This window comes from Pollicipes pollicipes, unplaced genomic scaffold (assembly GCF_011947565.3).
Source record: "Pollicipes pollicipes isolate AB1234 unplaced genomic scaffold, Ppol_2.1 Scaffold_4219;HRSCAF=4965_pilon_pilon_pilon, whole genome shotgun sequence".
Taxonomy (NCBI): Eukaryota; Metazoa; Arthropoda; class Thecostraca; order Pollicipedomorpha; family Pollicipedidae; genus Pollicipes; species Pollicipes pollicipes.
Window position 1 is genome coordinate 24,402,161 of NW_023596448.1, and position 15,584 is coordinate 24,417,744.

The 15,584-nt window shown below is 53.7% G+C and overlaps 1 protein-coding gene across 4 annotated transcripts; it reads left to right on the plus strand.

Annotated features, from left to right (window-relative positions):
* The first annotated feature begins 489 nt into the window (after positions 1-489).
* Positions 490-14,956, plus strand: CSN1b (COP9 signalosome subunit 1b). 4 transcript variants are annotated; one of them, XM_037218800.1, is made up of 13 exons: positions 490-568; positions 1,959-2,048; positions 2,273-2,396; positions 2,902-3,052; positions 3,602-3,710; positions 4,321-4,518; positions 4,893-4,970; positions 5,552-5,656; positions 6,637-6,761; positions 7,725-7,919; positions 8,895-9,024; positions 9,592-9,726; positions 14,145-14,956. In XM_037218800.1, exons 2-13 carry the CDS (start codon positions 2,007-2,009, stop codon positions 14,199-14,201), a joined length of 1,449 nt encoding a protein of 482 aa, XP_037074695.1. In that variant the 5' UTR covers positions 490-568; positions 1,959-2,006; the 3' UTR covers positions 14,202-14,956. The 4 variants fall into 4 exon arrangements, with proteins under 4 accessions (XP_037074695.1, XP_037074697.1, XP_037074696.1 ...); XM_037218802.1 differs by having other exon boundaries at positions 1,959-2,018; XM_037218801.1 differs by lacking the exon at positions 490-568 and adding an exon at positions 612-633.
* Positions 14,957-15,584: the final 628 nt, after the last annotated feature.

Genomic DNA, 15,584 nt, shown 5'->3' on the forward strand with positions numbered 1-15,584 from the left:
ATGCCCTCCAACCGGACATTTGATCGTCAGGTCCGATGGGTCGCCCGGGCCCTCTTCGGGCCTCATCGAAACATTTCTCTTGGTCGGTTCGGGGCCCCTTGCGAGCAAAGAAGCCCCTGCTACGCACTGTGGGGCCTCTTCGCAGATACAGGGGCCCGACCAGTGACAATCGCTGGCCTCAGGTTTCAACCTGCGTAGGAAGTGGGCTACCAGGCCAAGAGATCTGGAGAATCAGATTTTGTTTCTACGATCATCGGCCTAAGAGCAGTGCACAATGTCATGTCTCTTTCACAATTTTTCACAATTTTTAACAATTTCATGTTTGTTAGTGATTGGTGCATGGTTTGAGAGAACCAGATCAGTAGATCCGAAGGTTGGAGCTGGCTCCACAGAGGGCTGTAGATTAGTGCTCTGCGCACACAGAACACCTCGCACTTGCTTGGCATACTGACGCAAAGAAGACAGCAAAAAACTTCGGGGGGAGGCGAAGCTGACGACGGTGACTCGGAGACCCTGTTAGAGCATTGCACGAGTTGTGAGGACGGGTCGTTGTGAGGACCAGCCCAAGGTTAGAATTGTGTTACTTGCCAGGGCGTGGGGCACTGAGAACCGAAACTAAAAAATCCAGACTGGGTAATACTGATATTTGTGTTTTCACAGCAGTGAGACGGGATTATCGACCACACGTCCTGCACATCTTAATTTGATCACAATATTTTTAGTCAAGGTTGATAAGGCTTGGTATGTGTGCCCATTCAATGAGTACCCATGCATATGTGATGCGTTCAGCTTAGGAGTGGACGTTATTTGTGTGGAGAAGGCTTGATGCTTGTGTGCTCATGATACAGATGTGAATTGCTAGTGTCATGTCTGGCTATTTTATGTTGATGATGGCTGTGATGAATTTGAGTTTCTTCTCAACATATGAAGTTTTATGAAGCAAACTTTAATCTTCATATGTACTCATATGTTTGTAGCTGTAGGAAGAGGTACACATTCTGAGACCAGTGAGGGGTTGGCTCATTGTTATTTTGTACCTCCAAATGTCAGAATCAGGATAAATTCCCTCTTCTGTCTCTGAGGGCTAAATTGAAATTGATTTTAGAGTGGAATCAAGTGTAAATCTTATCCTGAGCAGGTACCTACCACCAGAACCCAGGGATCATTGATGTGTTAAACTAATTTCTGGCATGCCCTGCATGTGTACTCAAGTTGCTGATCAAGGCAGGGAAGATATCACTGAAGCTAAATGCATCAGCTATCATTTTTGATGTTCCTGTCAAGCCCATTCTGGTGGCTCAGTTGATAAAGTGCCCTTCTTCATGTTCATTCAGCCATGCCATGGTGGGTTGGGGTTATTTAAGTGCTTGCAATTTTCACTTGACTGGGGTGACCTGGGTCTGGAAGCAGCAGTGACAACTAAAGTTGAAATGATGCCATAGGGTAGGACTGATGGTGCAAGCATCACAGGTCATTGAACCTTTCCCACAAATTCTGCCATTGACCTGGAACTTCATGATTGGTTGGTGGGGTCAGGGCTTATGTGACAATGCTGCTTGGCATGGGCTGTGATTCCAGATATCCTTCTGCTCAAAATGTTTAAATTTGTCATATAAATTTGCATTGCATTAAGCATATTTTTTGTTTGTTGGCCATTCATAGACATATAATTGGTCATGATGGTTCTGTAGACAATATGACAGTTCTAGTATGTGATAACCTAGTTTTTACTAGGGTGAAGACCTCTACCCTGTACTAATCTGATGTGGTTTTGGTATTGTCACTCTATTTTAGAAGAAATTAATCTGAAGCATTGCCAGGTGGCCGTCCCCATAGTACTAGCTTGCTAGGCAGAGTTTGTTAGATATCCTGAGCTCACCTCCCACTTTAGTGTAGGATATTTATGCCCAAACTCAAAATAACTATTATTTGTGTTAAACCCACATCTTGTATTTCAGGATAAGTAAATCTTAAAAGGTTGGAGGCTTGGTTCACACCTGTCCAAGATGCCATTCAAGGTGATTTTCCCAGGAAATGCAGCTGCTCAAGTATGTATGACCATGTTTTTTTGTTAATGTGATGGTTGCAAGATAGTAGTTTTCACCAATGCTTTTGTGTGCATCAAACAAAGCTGCTTTTGAAGTGTCTGAAGTATTCTTGATGTCTGCAAAGATCCATGCAATTAGCAATAAGCACACTCAGTTCTTAGAGCACGCAGTCATAACTGTCACTAAAGACACAGGATGGGCCTTAGCACTGAGTCTGCTGGCAGAACGCGCTGGAACCAATGCAGATCGACGCTCCGCCCGAGGAGAACGAAAATGCTTCTGAAGAGCCGCTGCCCGAGGTCCACACTGCCAGCCTCGACCTGGAGACCTACATTGCCTCCTATAAAGGTATCAGTCCTCTGAACTGGTCTGGGGCGTGACTGTCACGGGCTGGACCGGGGCTACCACCAGTTTCCAATTAGCCCATGCGTTTGAGTGACTTGACTCAGCCTATTACTTTTTTGGATTGTGTTTTTAGAATAGCTGCAAAGGAGGTCAGTCCCTGGGACAGCTTGATCAAGGATCTCAGGAGCGCAATAGGTGCAGTTGTACACCATGCTGTGCCACAGGCTCAGCACTGCAGGCAACATTGGCTCATACCAGCAGTGTGTCATGTCCTCCAAGGCATGGCTGCTGTGTTGTGGATTGCTTTTTGTACTGTGTGAAGCTTATTGTGTCTCAGTTCATATGCTTTATAGTTAATTGGGAAGAAAATTGAGCTCAATCAATCAAATCAAGTGTGAACATATTTATTAACAACATTCAATACCAACGATGTTCTGCCTTTTGACACCGCCTGGCTCTCTCCCCCCTTCCCCCGTCGCCCGGCCCCCTAACGCTGCCCCCGCCGCAGGCTTAGGCCAACTGTACCGCCTGAGCTTCATCGCCGAGCGGTGCCCGCCGCTGCGCGTGGAGGCGCTGAAGATGGCCATCCAGCTGGTGCAGAACACGTTCAACGTGGCGCTGTACCAGTCGCTGCACCGCCAGCTGCAGGAGGCCGTGGCGTGAGTGGGGGTGGGGAGGGGGGGAGAGGAGAGGGCAGCTGAAGGGTCGGGCTGGCAGCCCTGACGGCCGGGTAGTGAAGTGGGCTCTGCTAGGGAAGAGGTGTAGCACAAGGGAAGTAGTGTTGGGAGGCTGTGAGCGCATGGAATTACTATTGGATGGGGAAGAGAGATGGGCAAATAGTAGAATGCAAGTGCGAGACTCTCCCCCCCCCCCCACACACACCCATAGCGCGATTCAGTAACGCGATTGGGGTCTATGTATCTGTGTGCTGGGAGAGGGGGTATGGGTAGTGCTCTGTTGGCAATAACACAAACTAACCGTGAGTTGCCCAAGTCCCATTCCAGGCTGACGTCATGATTTCTGTAGGCTCTAGCAATATTTTAAGGGGATGCACGTCCGCGCGCAGCTGTACATCACTAAAAAAGAGATCGTGGTGTGCGAAGCTCCTGGATAAAACCTGCCCTGCAGTACCGAGTGTACCCATACGAGGCGGTGGTCCTGTTTGACCCGACCGCACCCTGACCGGGCCGGGGCGCGGGTGTCTCCAGGTCGGGCCAGAACCTGCCGGACGTGACGGGCCAGGCGCCGGGCCAGGCGGCGCTGCCGCTCCTCGATCAGCAGTGGGTGGAGACCAAGACCAAGCGGGCAGCTCTCAAGGTCAGTGCGAGATCACCTCTGGTCGCGCGGCGCCGGTACAAAGCACGGAGGAACTGGCCGAGTCACGGCAGGACGGCGGGTCGTGAAGTGCTTGGCGTGGGACTTAACACGGCGTTCGTAGCTTGTTCGCTTAGGGGTGTGGGCTGTGTCCTTCTCACTCATGACGGACAGCGTGTGTCTGAAGACTCGCGGAGTTGTCATCCGCTCCCGGCCCGCTCAGGCAGGGCGTCCTCGTGGCACTGTGAAGGTGACGACTAGATAAGGTGTCTGTTGAGGGGTGCACGAACGCTGCTCTGCCCGTGTGGTGCAAAGGTGCAGCAAGTGCGGTGTCAGCACAGCAGGATGTTCCTGTTTTACGATTGGGTGTCAAATGACGGCAGATGTCGCTGTGCCCCAATCTCAATTATAATCATCTGTCTAAGCAATCTCCTTAAGTTCTCCCTGCGGCTTAGAAGCACACGCTTAGTCCCGTTCTTTAGTACCACTTCTTCCTGGCGTGCGCCTTCCTGCCCACCATTTCTGCCGTGCGGAGTGCCCGGCCTCGCGCCTGTTCTCTCACAGCTCCTTGCCGATAGCCCAGCGACTAACCCCGGTCTGTTATCCTGCGCAGCTGGAGAAACTGGACAACGACCTGAAGAACTACAAGTCCAACTCGATCAAGGAGTCTATCCGCCGGGGCCACGACGACCTGGGCGACCACTACCTCGAGTGTGGCGACCTGAGTAACGCGCTCAAGTGCTACTCGCGCGCGCGCGACTACTGCACCAGCGGCAAACACATGGTGCACGTCTGTCTGAACGTCATCAAGGTGCGAGGGGAGGGGGGGGGGGGGGAGCGGGCGGGGCCGTCCAGGTGGCGACACCTGGGCTGGGTTCAAACAGGCTTAGTTAAACTACTTTAGCAAAATATGCCCCGATTGAATGTTACCGTGCCTTTGTGCCGATCTTTGTCGGCTGTCTAGGTGCGACGGCTGGCTTCAACTCATTTCTGAACGTGTGCATATGCATTGAACTACTCTCGATCAGGCTTCGAATTGGGCCCTTAGAACTGAGTCCTTAGAACTGGGCCCTTAGAACTGCGCCCTTAGAACTGGGCCCTTAGAACTGGGCCCTTAGAACTGCGCCCTTAGAACTGGGCCCGGACGTCGGGCCTGTCCGGTTAAGTTCCCCGTCTGGCCGCCAGGTGTCGGCGTACCTGCAGCACTGGGCTCACGTCAGCAGTTACGTCCTCAAAGCGGAGATGACGCCCGACGAGAACGAGGTGAGGGGCGCTGAACGGGTTGAGAATGAGGTGAGAGGCGTTGGGCAAGGTTAGAACGGCATGAGAGGCGCTGAACGAGATGAGAACGAAGTGAGAGGCGCTGAACAGCTTTCGGTTGGCAAGCGCATACTGCCACCGGCCGAGACATGTCGACAAACAGCCATACCATCGCGTCTTCATCCGTACTGTTTCAGGACTTCCTCTGGCCGTGAAAAATGCAGCCGTGCGCTGACTGCCAATTGCTTTCGTCTTGACATTCATCACGGTGCCATCAGCGCCAGGTGTGCTCTGACACGGCCAGCGTTCCTCAATGGGACGAAGTCCGAGGCTGAGAACTCCAATGCCTGGTGGTCTTTTTCATAAACCGGCGCTCTTCTCCCAGCAGCTGTCGTCAGTAGGATGAACCAGAACTGGCCCGCGATTTCATCGCTTTCCCTCCCTTCGCTCTCGTGACCTCACCGGCCTCGTGTGGCGTCAGAACCGTCATGTTATTGATCCGCGGATGTCGCGGGACGAGGCGGTCACCTGGTTAACGATGATGACTTCAACATCGTGCCTAATGCGTCGCTGCCTGCCTGCAGTCGGCGCCGTGGAAGGAGTCGGTGCAGACCAAGCTGCACCTAGCCGCCGGACTGGCCCACCTGCGGCACGGCGCCTTCGACAGCGCCGCCAAGTCCTTCCTCAAGGTCAGTCGATCACGAGCAGACTGCCGTGGCGTTGTGTTGCAACATCGCGTGTGGTATCAGGCCGAACATCGGCCGCGACCGCTAAGTCAGGTACCCCATGTTCTCTGTCTTCACATCATTCGTGCCGGTTTTTATGTGGACGACTGTGTTCCGTGGTACTGGCGGTCTCCGCCGTGTGCACTTCCGTCAGCCCCTGCGCAGTCTGGACTGTCCCTCGCGCACCGCCCTAGCCCGACCCACGCCCCGTGATGTGTTGGCCGTGTCTCCTGTCCGCGCCGCTCACCGACCGCTGCCCTAGCCCGACCCACGCCCCGTGATGTGTCGGCCGTGTCTCCTGTCCGCGCCGCTCACCGACCGCTGCCCTAGCCCGGCCCACGCCCCGTGATGTGTTGGCCGTGTCTCCTGTCCGCGCCGCTCACCGACCGCTGCTTCCATCTACCGGCGTGCTGGCGATAGCCCGTCGCTGTCCCCACCGTGGCGCTCCGTGCGCCGCCCGTGTCTGTGTTGACACGCACGACATGTATCTTGTATCGTGTATCGTGTATGGCATGTATCGTGTTCGTGACATGTATCATGTGCATGACATGTATTATGTCCATACCATGTAGCATGTTCATGACATGTGTCATTTTCATGATTGCATCATGTGCATATATTATGTTCATTTGTGCCATGCTCATGATGTGTATCATGTTCATGATATATATCGTGTTCATGACATATCATTTTTTTCAGGGCATGTATCATGGCCATGATGTGTATGATATTCATGATATGTACCATGTACATGCCATGTGTCATCCATGACAGGTATCACTATGGCATGAATTGTTATGACATGTGTTGTCATGACCTTTATCATCTTCACGGCTTACATCACGTCCATGATGTGTACATACCCATGGCAGGGCGGGTATCACGTGCACGCCAGCGTCCCTCCCGTCCGTACTGACGCCGTCCCTGCTCTCTCCGCCCGACAGTGCAGCTTCGACCACTGCGACCTGCCCGAGCTGATCTCGCCGTCGAACGTGGCCGTGTACGGCGGCCTCTGCGCGCTGGCCACCTACAGCCGGGCCCAGCTCAAGACGGACGTCATCGGCAGCGCGTCAGTACAGGTCCCAGTGACGTCACCACAGACCCAGTGACGTCACCACAGACCCAGTGGTGTCACCACAGACCCAGTGATGTCACCACAGACCCAGTGACGTCACCACAGACCCAGCGATGTCACCAAAGACCCAGTGACGTCATCACAGACCCAGTGATGTCACGGAGGTGGAGACCACGAGGGATTGACACGTGTGCATGCGGGGGACGCGGAAGGGGACATGCAGGTGGGGAGACGCGGTACCTGGCAGAGGGACAGGTTCGGCATGTAGATACCACAGACGCAGACACCCGGACAGCGCGCGCTGGAGCGTTTATTACGCAGGCAGTGTAGGCTGACGGTGCAGGCATTCGAACAGCTAAACTGCGTAGTTGCAGAGCACTGGCAGAGCAAACAGACAATGCCAGACAGAGCAGCAAACAAAAGTAAAGCAGGTGGACGTCGCGGACGCGCTGGCAACGCAGCCAGCCAGACGCAAGCGTACAGACGCGCACGTGGTGGACAGGGCAAAGGCCGGCGGAGCGTTGGTGTGGTCGGATCGCTGCTTTCGCGGCCTGAAGGCGTCGGCACCGCCTGGCCCTTCGCCACGGGCCGGGTCCTGGCCGTGTCTGGCAGCAGTGGGGTGGTGGACCTGAGCCCGAACAGCTCGTCACCGAGCGGAACCTAGGACGGACGGCTGGTGAGGCGGCTAAATGCCTTCGTGAACAGTTTGCCACTTGGGCAGGGTGCCGTCGCCCGCGTGGTCGTCAGCCCCTGCCTACCTACCCGCGTGGATAGTCCTGCCGTCCCTACCGCGGGACATCTGACGACTTCAGAGGATCTAGGCAGTCAGACACGCGTTACGTTCGTCGACCACGGCGTCCACTCCAAGGGCGAGGCCTCTGAGAAAGAGGACCTCCTCGGTGTTGTGTCCCTGGACCCTGTGCCGCGCGCCCCGCTGACGCTGCTGTCCCCCGGCAGCTCGTTCAAGCTGTTCCTGGAGCTGGAGCCGCAGCTGCGTGACGCGGTGCACAAGTTCCACGAGTCGTCGTACGCCGACTGCCTGCGCATGCTGGACGAGATGCGGGACACGCTGCTGCTCGACATGTACCTGGCGCGCTACGTCCGCCAGCTGTACAGCATGATCCGCAACCGGGGGCTCGTCCAGTACTTCAGGTGAGGATGCGGCCTGATTCCGGACAGTTCGCACCGAGGACGGACGGCTGGTGACGTGGCTAAATGTCTTCGCGGACAGTTTGTGACTTGTTCGAGGGTGTCGTCGCTCGTGCGGTCGGGGTGGGTGGGGATAGGAGGTCGTCCGGCGCCACAGTCGGTGAGGGGGGGGGGGAGACGGGACTCGTCCGGCGCCTCAGCTGGGAATGGGGGGGGGGGGGACTTGTCCAATGGTTCAGGTCGGGAGGGCTGGGACTCGTCCAGTGCTTCAGGCCAGAGGAGTCAGGCGCATCCAGCAGTCGGTTGAGGACCAGCGCTGGCCGATCTAGTGATCAAGGTCGGGGTAGCTGGGACAGGGGCGTGCTCAGCGAGGCCGCCGGCCTCCGGGATTGGGGCGAACTAGACTTGCGGTATAGGCTGGACGGTGGTGATCCTCTGCTGATATTCACGCGTTGTTGCCCTTGCGGCAGTATTATTGTGAGTGAGGCGTTTATGTTTTGTTTTGCTCTTGCTCTCCTGCGCACGTGTTGCATTGTCGGGATATGATTGGTTATCTGTCGTCCCTCTGTACGTTGACCTTTCTCTCGTCCTTAGTAGCATCCACTGGTCCAAATGTGACGAAGGATGAAGTGGATCTCTCTTTGTCACCATCATCTTGTATTGGATGATGAGATTATGAGATAATCCTCTTTCGATTCCTCTGTCCCTGGCAGCTGCGGTCTCCAACCATCCATCTGCACCTCCCTCTGCCCTGATTGGTGTGTCCTTTGTTCCTGACCGTCCGTCCGCTCCTCCCTCTCCCTTCATCGCTGCGTCCTGTGTCCCTGACTGTCTGTGCGTGCCTCCCTCTCCCTTTACCGCTGCATTCTCTGTCCCCGACCGTCCGTGCGCGCCCCCTCTCCCCTGACCGCTGCGTCCTCCGTCCTTGACAATTTGCTCGCCTCTCTCTCTCCCTTGACCGCTGTGGGTGCACCGCAGCCCGTACGCGTCAGCCGACCTGCGCAAGATGGCGGAGGCGTTCAACACGACCGTGCCGGAGCTAGAGGACGAGCTGATGAGGCTGATCCTGGACGGCCAGATCCAGGCGCGCATCGACTCCCACAACAAGGTCAGACTCGCATGCTGAGGTCAGACTCCTGCAGTGAGGCCAGACTCGTGTACTGAGGTTAAGTGCCCGTAGCAAGGTCAAATACCCGCGGCAAGGTCAAATACCCACAACAAGGTCAGACTGGCAGACTGAGGATGGACTTGCACAGATAGCCCGTGTTCGCATGCCTAAGCCAGACTTCCGCAAGGTCAGATGCACATGCTATATGAAGTCACAGTACCAGGTCAAGCCCACTGTTGATGCCAGACCCACATATTGAGGTCATATTCGCGTACTGAGGCCAGACTAAACGTAAGGTCAGTCTCACATGCCAAGTTCGGACTTGGAGACTAGTTGACTTCAGAAAGGTCAACCAGACACCGGCCACGATCCCGTGCCTGCTGACACATTGAAAGCCCTTATCTCAGCATAAGCACTCCTTATCACTTCTTCTTCTTCTTCTTCACTTCTTCTTCATCTTCTTCTTCTTCTTTCTTTCTTCTTCTTCTTCTTTCTTCTTTGACTTCACCACTTCGGATACGAGCACCGCGTAGACACGCCCACGTGACGTCTCTGTGCGTGCGGCAGATCCTGTACGCCAAGAGCGTGGACCAGCGCAGTCAGACGTTCGAGCGCGCGCTGGCCGTCGGCAAGGAGTACATCAAGCAGACCAAGGGGCTCATCCTCCGGTCGGCTATCCAGACGGCGCAGATCTCCGTCCGGGTCAGTCGGCCGCCGCCGGTGTCACGCGCATGTCAGCGGTGTCACGTGCTTGTCGGTGGTGTCAGTCGCGTGTCGGTCATGCGTTTGTCAGGTGGTTGTGTGTGTAGTGTTTGTCGTTTGTTTGTCGGATGGTGGTGGCATGTGGTGGCTGTCTTGTGTTCGTTAGATGTGTTTGTGTGTAGTGTTTGCCATGCGTTTGTCAGATGTTTGTTGCGTGCCGTTCTTGCCATGTCTTTGGCAGACGTTTGTTTTGCCTTGTGACTGACATGTGTTTATCAGATGTTTGTCGTGTGCAGGTTCTGCCATGTGTTTGGCAGATGATGTCGTGCCGTGCCTTGTGCGACATGCATTTCCGATGCTCTGTTGTATGCTCGTAATGTGCTGTATATCAACGGCAAACGGCACGACACGGCATTTTATATGTTTTCCGTTATGCGTCTTCCCTGTAATTAGTCACGCCTTTTCAGCTTCCATGACGTTGCATGCACTTGGAAGTTTGTTTGAGTTCATTCTGTTTTCTAGACATATGAGCCAGGCAAGCCTCCCAACGTTTGACCAATTATACGCCTCCTGCTGTTTTCAAAATTAGAGATAAGGAGTTTCAGCATCATGTTCACTTTACATGCCATTAGCACTGCTGCTTTACGATGCACTCAGCAGTTAAGGCTGGTGGCGCTGCCGCTTGCGTCTCATGGTGGCAGGAAGGGAGGGTACGGCGGGGAATCGAACCCCGTACCTCAGGCTTCCCAGACGTGCAGCCTGACACTTTGCGCTTCTAGTCCTGTTTTGTTCCTGCTTGACCACCAAGCATCTTCTTTCTTACCGCTCAACATGGTGTTTGAGCTCGCTGTTGTCCGTAAATCATGTCACGAGATCAGTCAGTATTTTGGGCTAAGGTTGGTCTATCACGGACGAGGACGACTCTCGCAGCTCAGTAAATGCAAAGTGTAAATCTTCATCTCGGTAAATGTGTCGCTATGATCGATCCTCTCAACGTGCTCTCGGACTTATAGGGGTGTAGGGGTACCGGTAGTGGAGGGGTTAAGCTGCGCGTCTGGGAAACCAGAGCTACGGGGCTCGATTTCCCGTGTTGCCCGCCCTTCCGGCCAGAGTGAAGGGCAGGCGACTCTATCGAGTCTCAGCAGCTGTGTGTGTGTCATAACTGAGGAAACCGTCGGAGACGCGCACGTATGAGATGTGCGTGGTAATGACAATGCGTGCAGTTCGTCCGAGGTTAGTACGATTTAAAGAAAGCGTACAGGCTCAGCACGAGGCAGTCAGGGATAGGAATATGGAGCTTTATCTAGTCTAGCTTCACCTCAACAAGCACGATTTCCTCGCATGTACAAAGCAAAATTCGTTCAATGTGTCTGGGTTACGCACTGTCACTAACAGGTTGTATTCATTACAAGCTATGATGTGTTGCATGTGTCACCACACTGACCATGGACCATTTAAGTTCTCTTATGTGCGATGGCACTTCCGGTATCGGCGAAAACTGGTGATTCCGCCGCCCGCCCCGCAACTTGAGTACCTCTCGGTCCCGTGCCCCTGGTTGTGGTGAGTTGCAGCTTCTGGTTAGCAGGGCAGTTACGCAGCTGGTATAGGTGGCGCTGTCGTGTTCCTGGCCTCGGTCACTCATCCAAGTTGGTTTAAAATGAGCGTTATTTTCCTGAAGATATTCAGGCAAGCGTCAGATGTGATGGAATAAGGTTACTTGTGACTATTGGCATATTATTAAGTGCAAAGGACTGTTCTAAACAACGAAATTACACAGAAGACTGCTCTAAATAACAAAATTGCACAATTTAGTAAACATGCCTCTCCATCCTCATCGTTTGATTGGGCCATGAAACGTTTGTATGACGTCAGCGGGGATGCCAAACTGGCTGTGCGGAAGTTGCCACCCTAGCGGACGGGCTAACCTACTTGTAGTGCTTTAACTTCTCGAGAGATGTCGGGCGATGATAATGGGTGCGGCGTTTCCGGGACCCAAACATCGTTGTGTTTGCGGGTTTTGGCTCTTACTCTTGATGTTGTGCATATTAATCCGTGTTTTTTGTGCTGTTTACTGGCATTTACATGCTCGGTTATTGCGATATTCTGAAGTTATTTTATCACAAGTATTATTTCCGTAATACCTAGTAGCACTGTCCAACTGCCGTTTTTCTAGTAGAAACATTGTGTGTGATTGTGCGTGATTCATGTGTGAGGCTTGCGCTTGTTGGATAACATTGGTTGAGAGTCAAACGAGGTCCGGTGGTTCCAGAAATCATGTTTATCTACGCCAGACACGAATATCTCGACATTCCAATGGGTTGGCAGTATGGGGGTGACGTGTATGACCCCATGTATGTCCGGGACTTCGTGGGCGTCTAGCTCAGAAACTAGAAGGTTTTAGGCTGTAAGGAGGGCAGGGGTGTTAACTTCACCGAGTGATCTCCATACAAGGTATCTCCGTTCAGCACCCCCACACAAATGTGGAACACGCCCTTTAACGGAACGTGCTTATATTGCAAGTCGAGTGGGGCCGACTTGGTACAGAGTACAGCTGAGTCCACCGGCAAACTGCATGGGCACCAGCGGCCTCCCGTCCCGTCTGACGACATTCCAGGATGGTTCTAGTTGAGAGAGCGTGTCTGCTAAGCTCGGGGCGTTAATCACCCTCAGATCCGTGCCGTTTCGACGGGGCACTACGCCACCGTCGTAATACGAGGGGGGGGGGGGTTAATGCGTGGCCAGCAGAGCAGGGAACACCGGAAGCCTGTTTGGAATGTCCGGCTTGGCCAGGTATCCTCAAGTCAATGGCGCCGTGACTGAACCCATGCAGCGCGTAGCATATTGCGCGGTGGATTTTCCCATTGCGGACGTACTGAGCTAACGGGGGGCCCCCGCAAGGGGGAGGGGTGCTGGTCCGTCGGTCCGGCGGTTGCGGGACCATGGGGAGGCCGGCATTCAGTAGAAGACCTTTCTTGGCACTTCTTTGTAGCGTTTTGAAGAAGGATTTCGATTTTTTGAGCCTGCGCAATGGCTGCCTTGCAAGTGAGAAGAAGAACTGCGTGTTGTGCGACAACATTGCCGTGTTGTGTGACGTGTGTGGCGTTGCCAGTCACGCACATCCCATTACAGTGACACTTTTATTGAGAAGACTGAAAATAAACACAACCCAGATTACACACAACACTCCAACACACATGTTCATGTGCCCACAGCGGTGTCTAAGTCTTAAAAAAGCCGACTATTTCAATTCGGCCGATTTTCTTCGCCTTTTGATGCGGGCAGGCAGAGCCGCACTCGGCGGACCGCAGGGACCGCAGGGCATGAGAAGGCGTCATGGTCGGTGACAAAGCAGCATGCAGTCAGATAGGCCAACGTTAAAGCGAAGCGGCCGGGCGGGCTGCGGTGCGGATGGCTGCGTCGAGTTTAGCGTTGCTGAGCACCCCTCGCAACGGTCGTACTTTTGTGCCAAAGTTGCGTGGCACGTGCGTCTGTGGACGTCATTAATGTCGTCAAACAATGCTGATTTAGCAGTAATGGTTTTCGGTTCTATTTGAGCCTGGATCAGTTTGGAAAAACGGCCATTTCCACTTTCTATAGTAAAAATGATGATGACACATGTGCAATAGTTGCGAGACAGCCCCCGCCTAACATATTTTTACCGCATTTTGTGCACTATATTGTATTGTCCCACCCTCAGTCCCCTTCTAAGGTGTGGTGTGCCTAGCGTTATGCCTCCTTTACAATCTTAACACATTTCTAATCCACACTGTCTCCATGGCCTTCCAACCTCAATGCCACTCCTTGCTCTCTTTAATACCATACACATTCGCACGCATTACAATGAACACCACATATTACTGGATGTAAAACAAACAGCGTTATGTATGGTGTTCATTGTAAGATGTCAGATGTGTATGTTATATCGGGGATACAGGGGAACTTTATATACTCGTTCGGCAAACATTCATCAACCATCTGAACAGAAAGTACATCGGTGGACTATGCCGTATGCATCCACTTTATCTCACTGGGCCACTCGATTAACGATGTAAAATTTGTTGGTGCAAAGAGCGCGGAGGAAAATGTGGTATGTCAACAAAAAACATATCATAAAAAAATGTGTTAAGGAAGTGTTATAGGCGGGGCTTTTGCAGAGTCAATGCGCACGGGCCGATTATTATTTTTACCATAGGAAATGCTAAGAATTGTTTGTCCAGACTGATTTAGGTTGAAATATAACTGAAATGTCTCTTGGCAGAATGTTGGTATTTTACTAACGACAGAGCTGAATAACCACCATATAACTATTTATTAGTGGTGATTCATATAGTCAACCTTCCAACAGGGAGCTGTGCGTGCGTGCATGCTTGCGTGCGTACGTATGTGTGTGTTCAGGTATTTTGACGCTTTGTCCTCAGATGCCGGCTCGAGAGGGTGTGCAGGCCATGGATGCCAGTCAGGACGGCACCGACTGATACCTGCCAATCACAGCCGCGGCGCGGTCTGCCTCCGCCAATCGCCGTTTCCGCTGGCCTGCATCCGTCAATCACAGCCTGCGCTGGTCCGCGTTCGCCAATCACAGCTCTTAGCTGGTTTGCATCCGCCAATAACAGCCCTCGCCGGAGCGCGACCACCAGCGGATGCGTCGCCTGCTCACCGTCGCGCCGATCAGGCGTCGCCGCTCGTTGTGACGTCACGGTGGAGTGTTCTGCTGTGATAGTGACCTGGTTCGAGTCGCGGACTAATCTAACATGAAGGCGGTGGGTCAGTCCGAGCCCGCAGGCCGCGGCAGCCCTGCAGGGACGGCTGAGGACTCCCTCACCTAGACTTCCGACATCCCTGCTGAGATCGCACCTGCGGAAACTTGCGTGGAATCGAACCGATTCCCCGCGTGGAATGCAGCGACTGCTTGCGTTGGGCCGTGGAGCCTCCCCGTCGGCGTTGACTCCGGGCCTCAGCGCGTTGGGCTGCCGTACCTTCACACGTGGGTGCGCATGCTGCGAGACGCGGTGCGGGTGGTTGCCTCCGTGGGCGGACCATTTGCGGACGCCGGGGCCCCGTCGCTCGTGCCTGCGGTCTGCGGTAGGGGCCCTGCCCCTGTGCCCGTCGTACTCTGTGAAGGTCGTGTCTCGTATCGCGTGTGCGGAGTGGAAGCGCTGAATCCGATACGGCCTGGCCGTGTGTGACCGTTGTGTCCGTGCCCTTTCAGTAATACAAATGCTGCTGCGAAGAGTGGGTGGGCTTTACCGACGGAGGTACCCAAGTGGGCAGAACAGCGAAACATTACCTCGAAGGCCACATTGCCCCCGTTGAGATCTGCGGGATCTTCTTGGTGTGTTTTTGGAGCGGGATCTGTCTCACCATCGTCATCACCATGAACGGTCATTTATAGGCAACACCCTCAAGCACATTCTGTCGCACAGGGTGTGGGCGGTATCACATTGTATACAAGCAATGTTTGCAATAAACCCAACGCGCTCAGCCGGTGCACATAGATTGGCCCAAGACGTCATCTCTCTGTCTCCTACAAGGCAGCGGATGTCATTCACTGGCCAGTTGCCCATTGCAATCACCGTGTCTCGGCGATTTGTATTCAGTTTTTCGTGCAACCCAAATCGCTGCTGCAGCGATCGTTACCCCCAAACTGTCGGCGATGGAGATCAAGTGTAGGAAGCGGCAGCACGCTGCTATCGGTATCGGTATCGGTATCGGCATTCACCCTTCATTGGGCGCCGTGAAATGCATGTTAAGTTGAGTTGGCGGGGAAAGCGTCTAGGAACGATAATCCGCCGCGTCGAGATGCTGAGATCGGGGAGACTCGGAAAAGAAGGTATGTGATATGAAATGTTCGGGCTTAT

Coding starts and splice junctions, on each gene's coding strand:
- CSN1b (XM_037218800.1), top strand. CDS start 2,007: ATGCCATTCAAGGTGATTTTCCCAGGAAATGCAGCTGCTCAA. Junction 3,711..4,320: donor CCAAGCGGGCAGCTCTCAAG/GTCAGTGCGAGA, acceptor TATCCTGCGCAG/CTGGAGAAACTGGACAACGA. Junction 9,727..14,144: donor CGGCGCAGATCTCCGTCCGG/GTCAGTCGGCCG, acceptor CTTTGTCCTCAG/ATGCCGGCTCGAGAGGGTGT.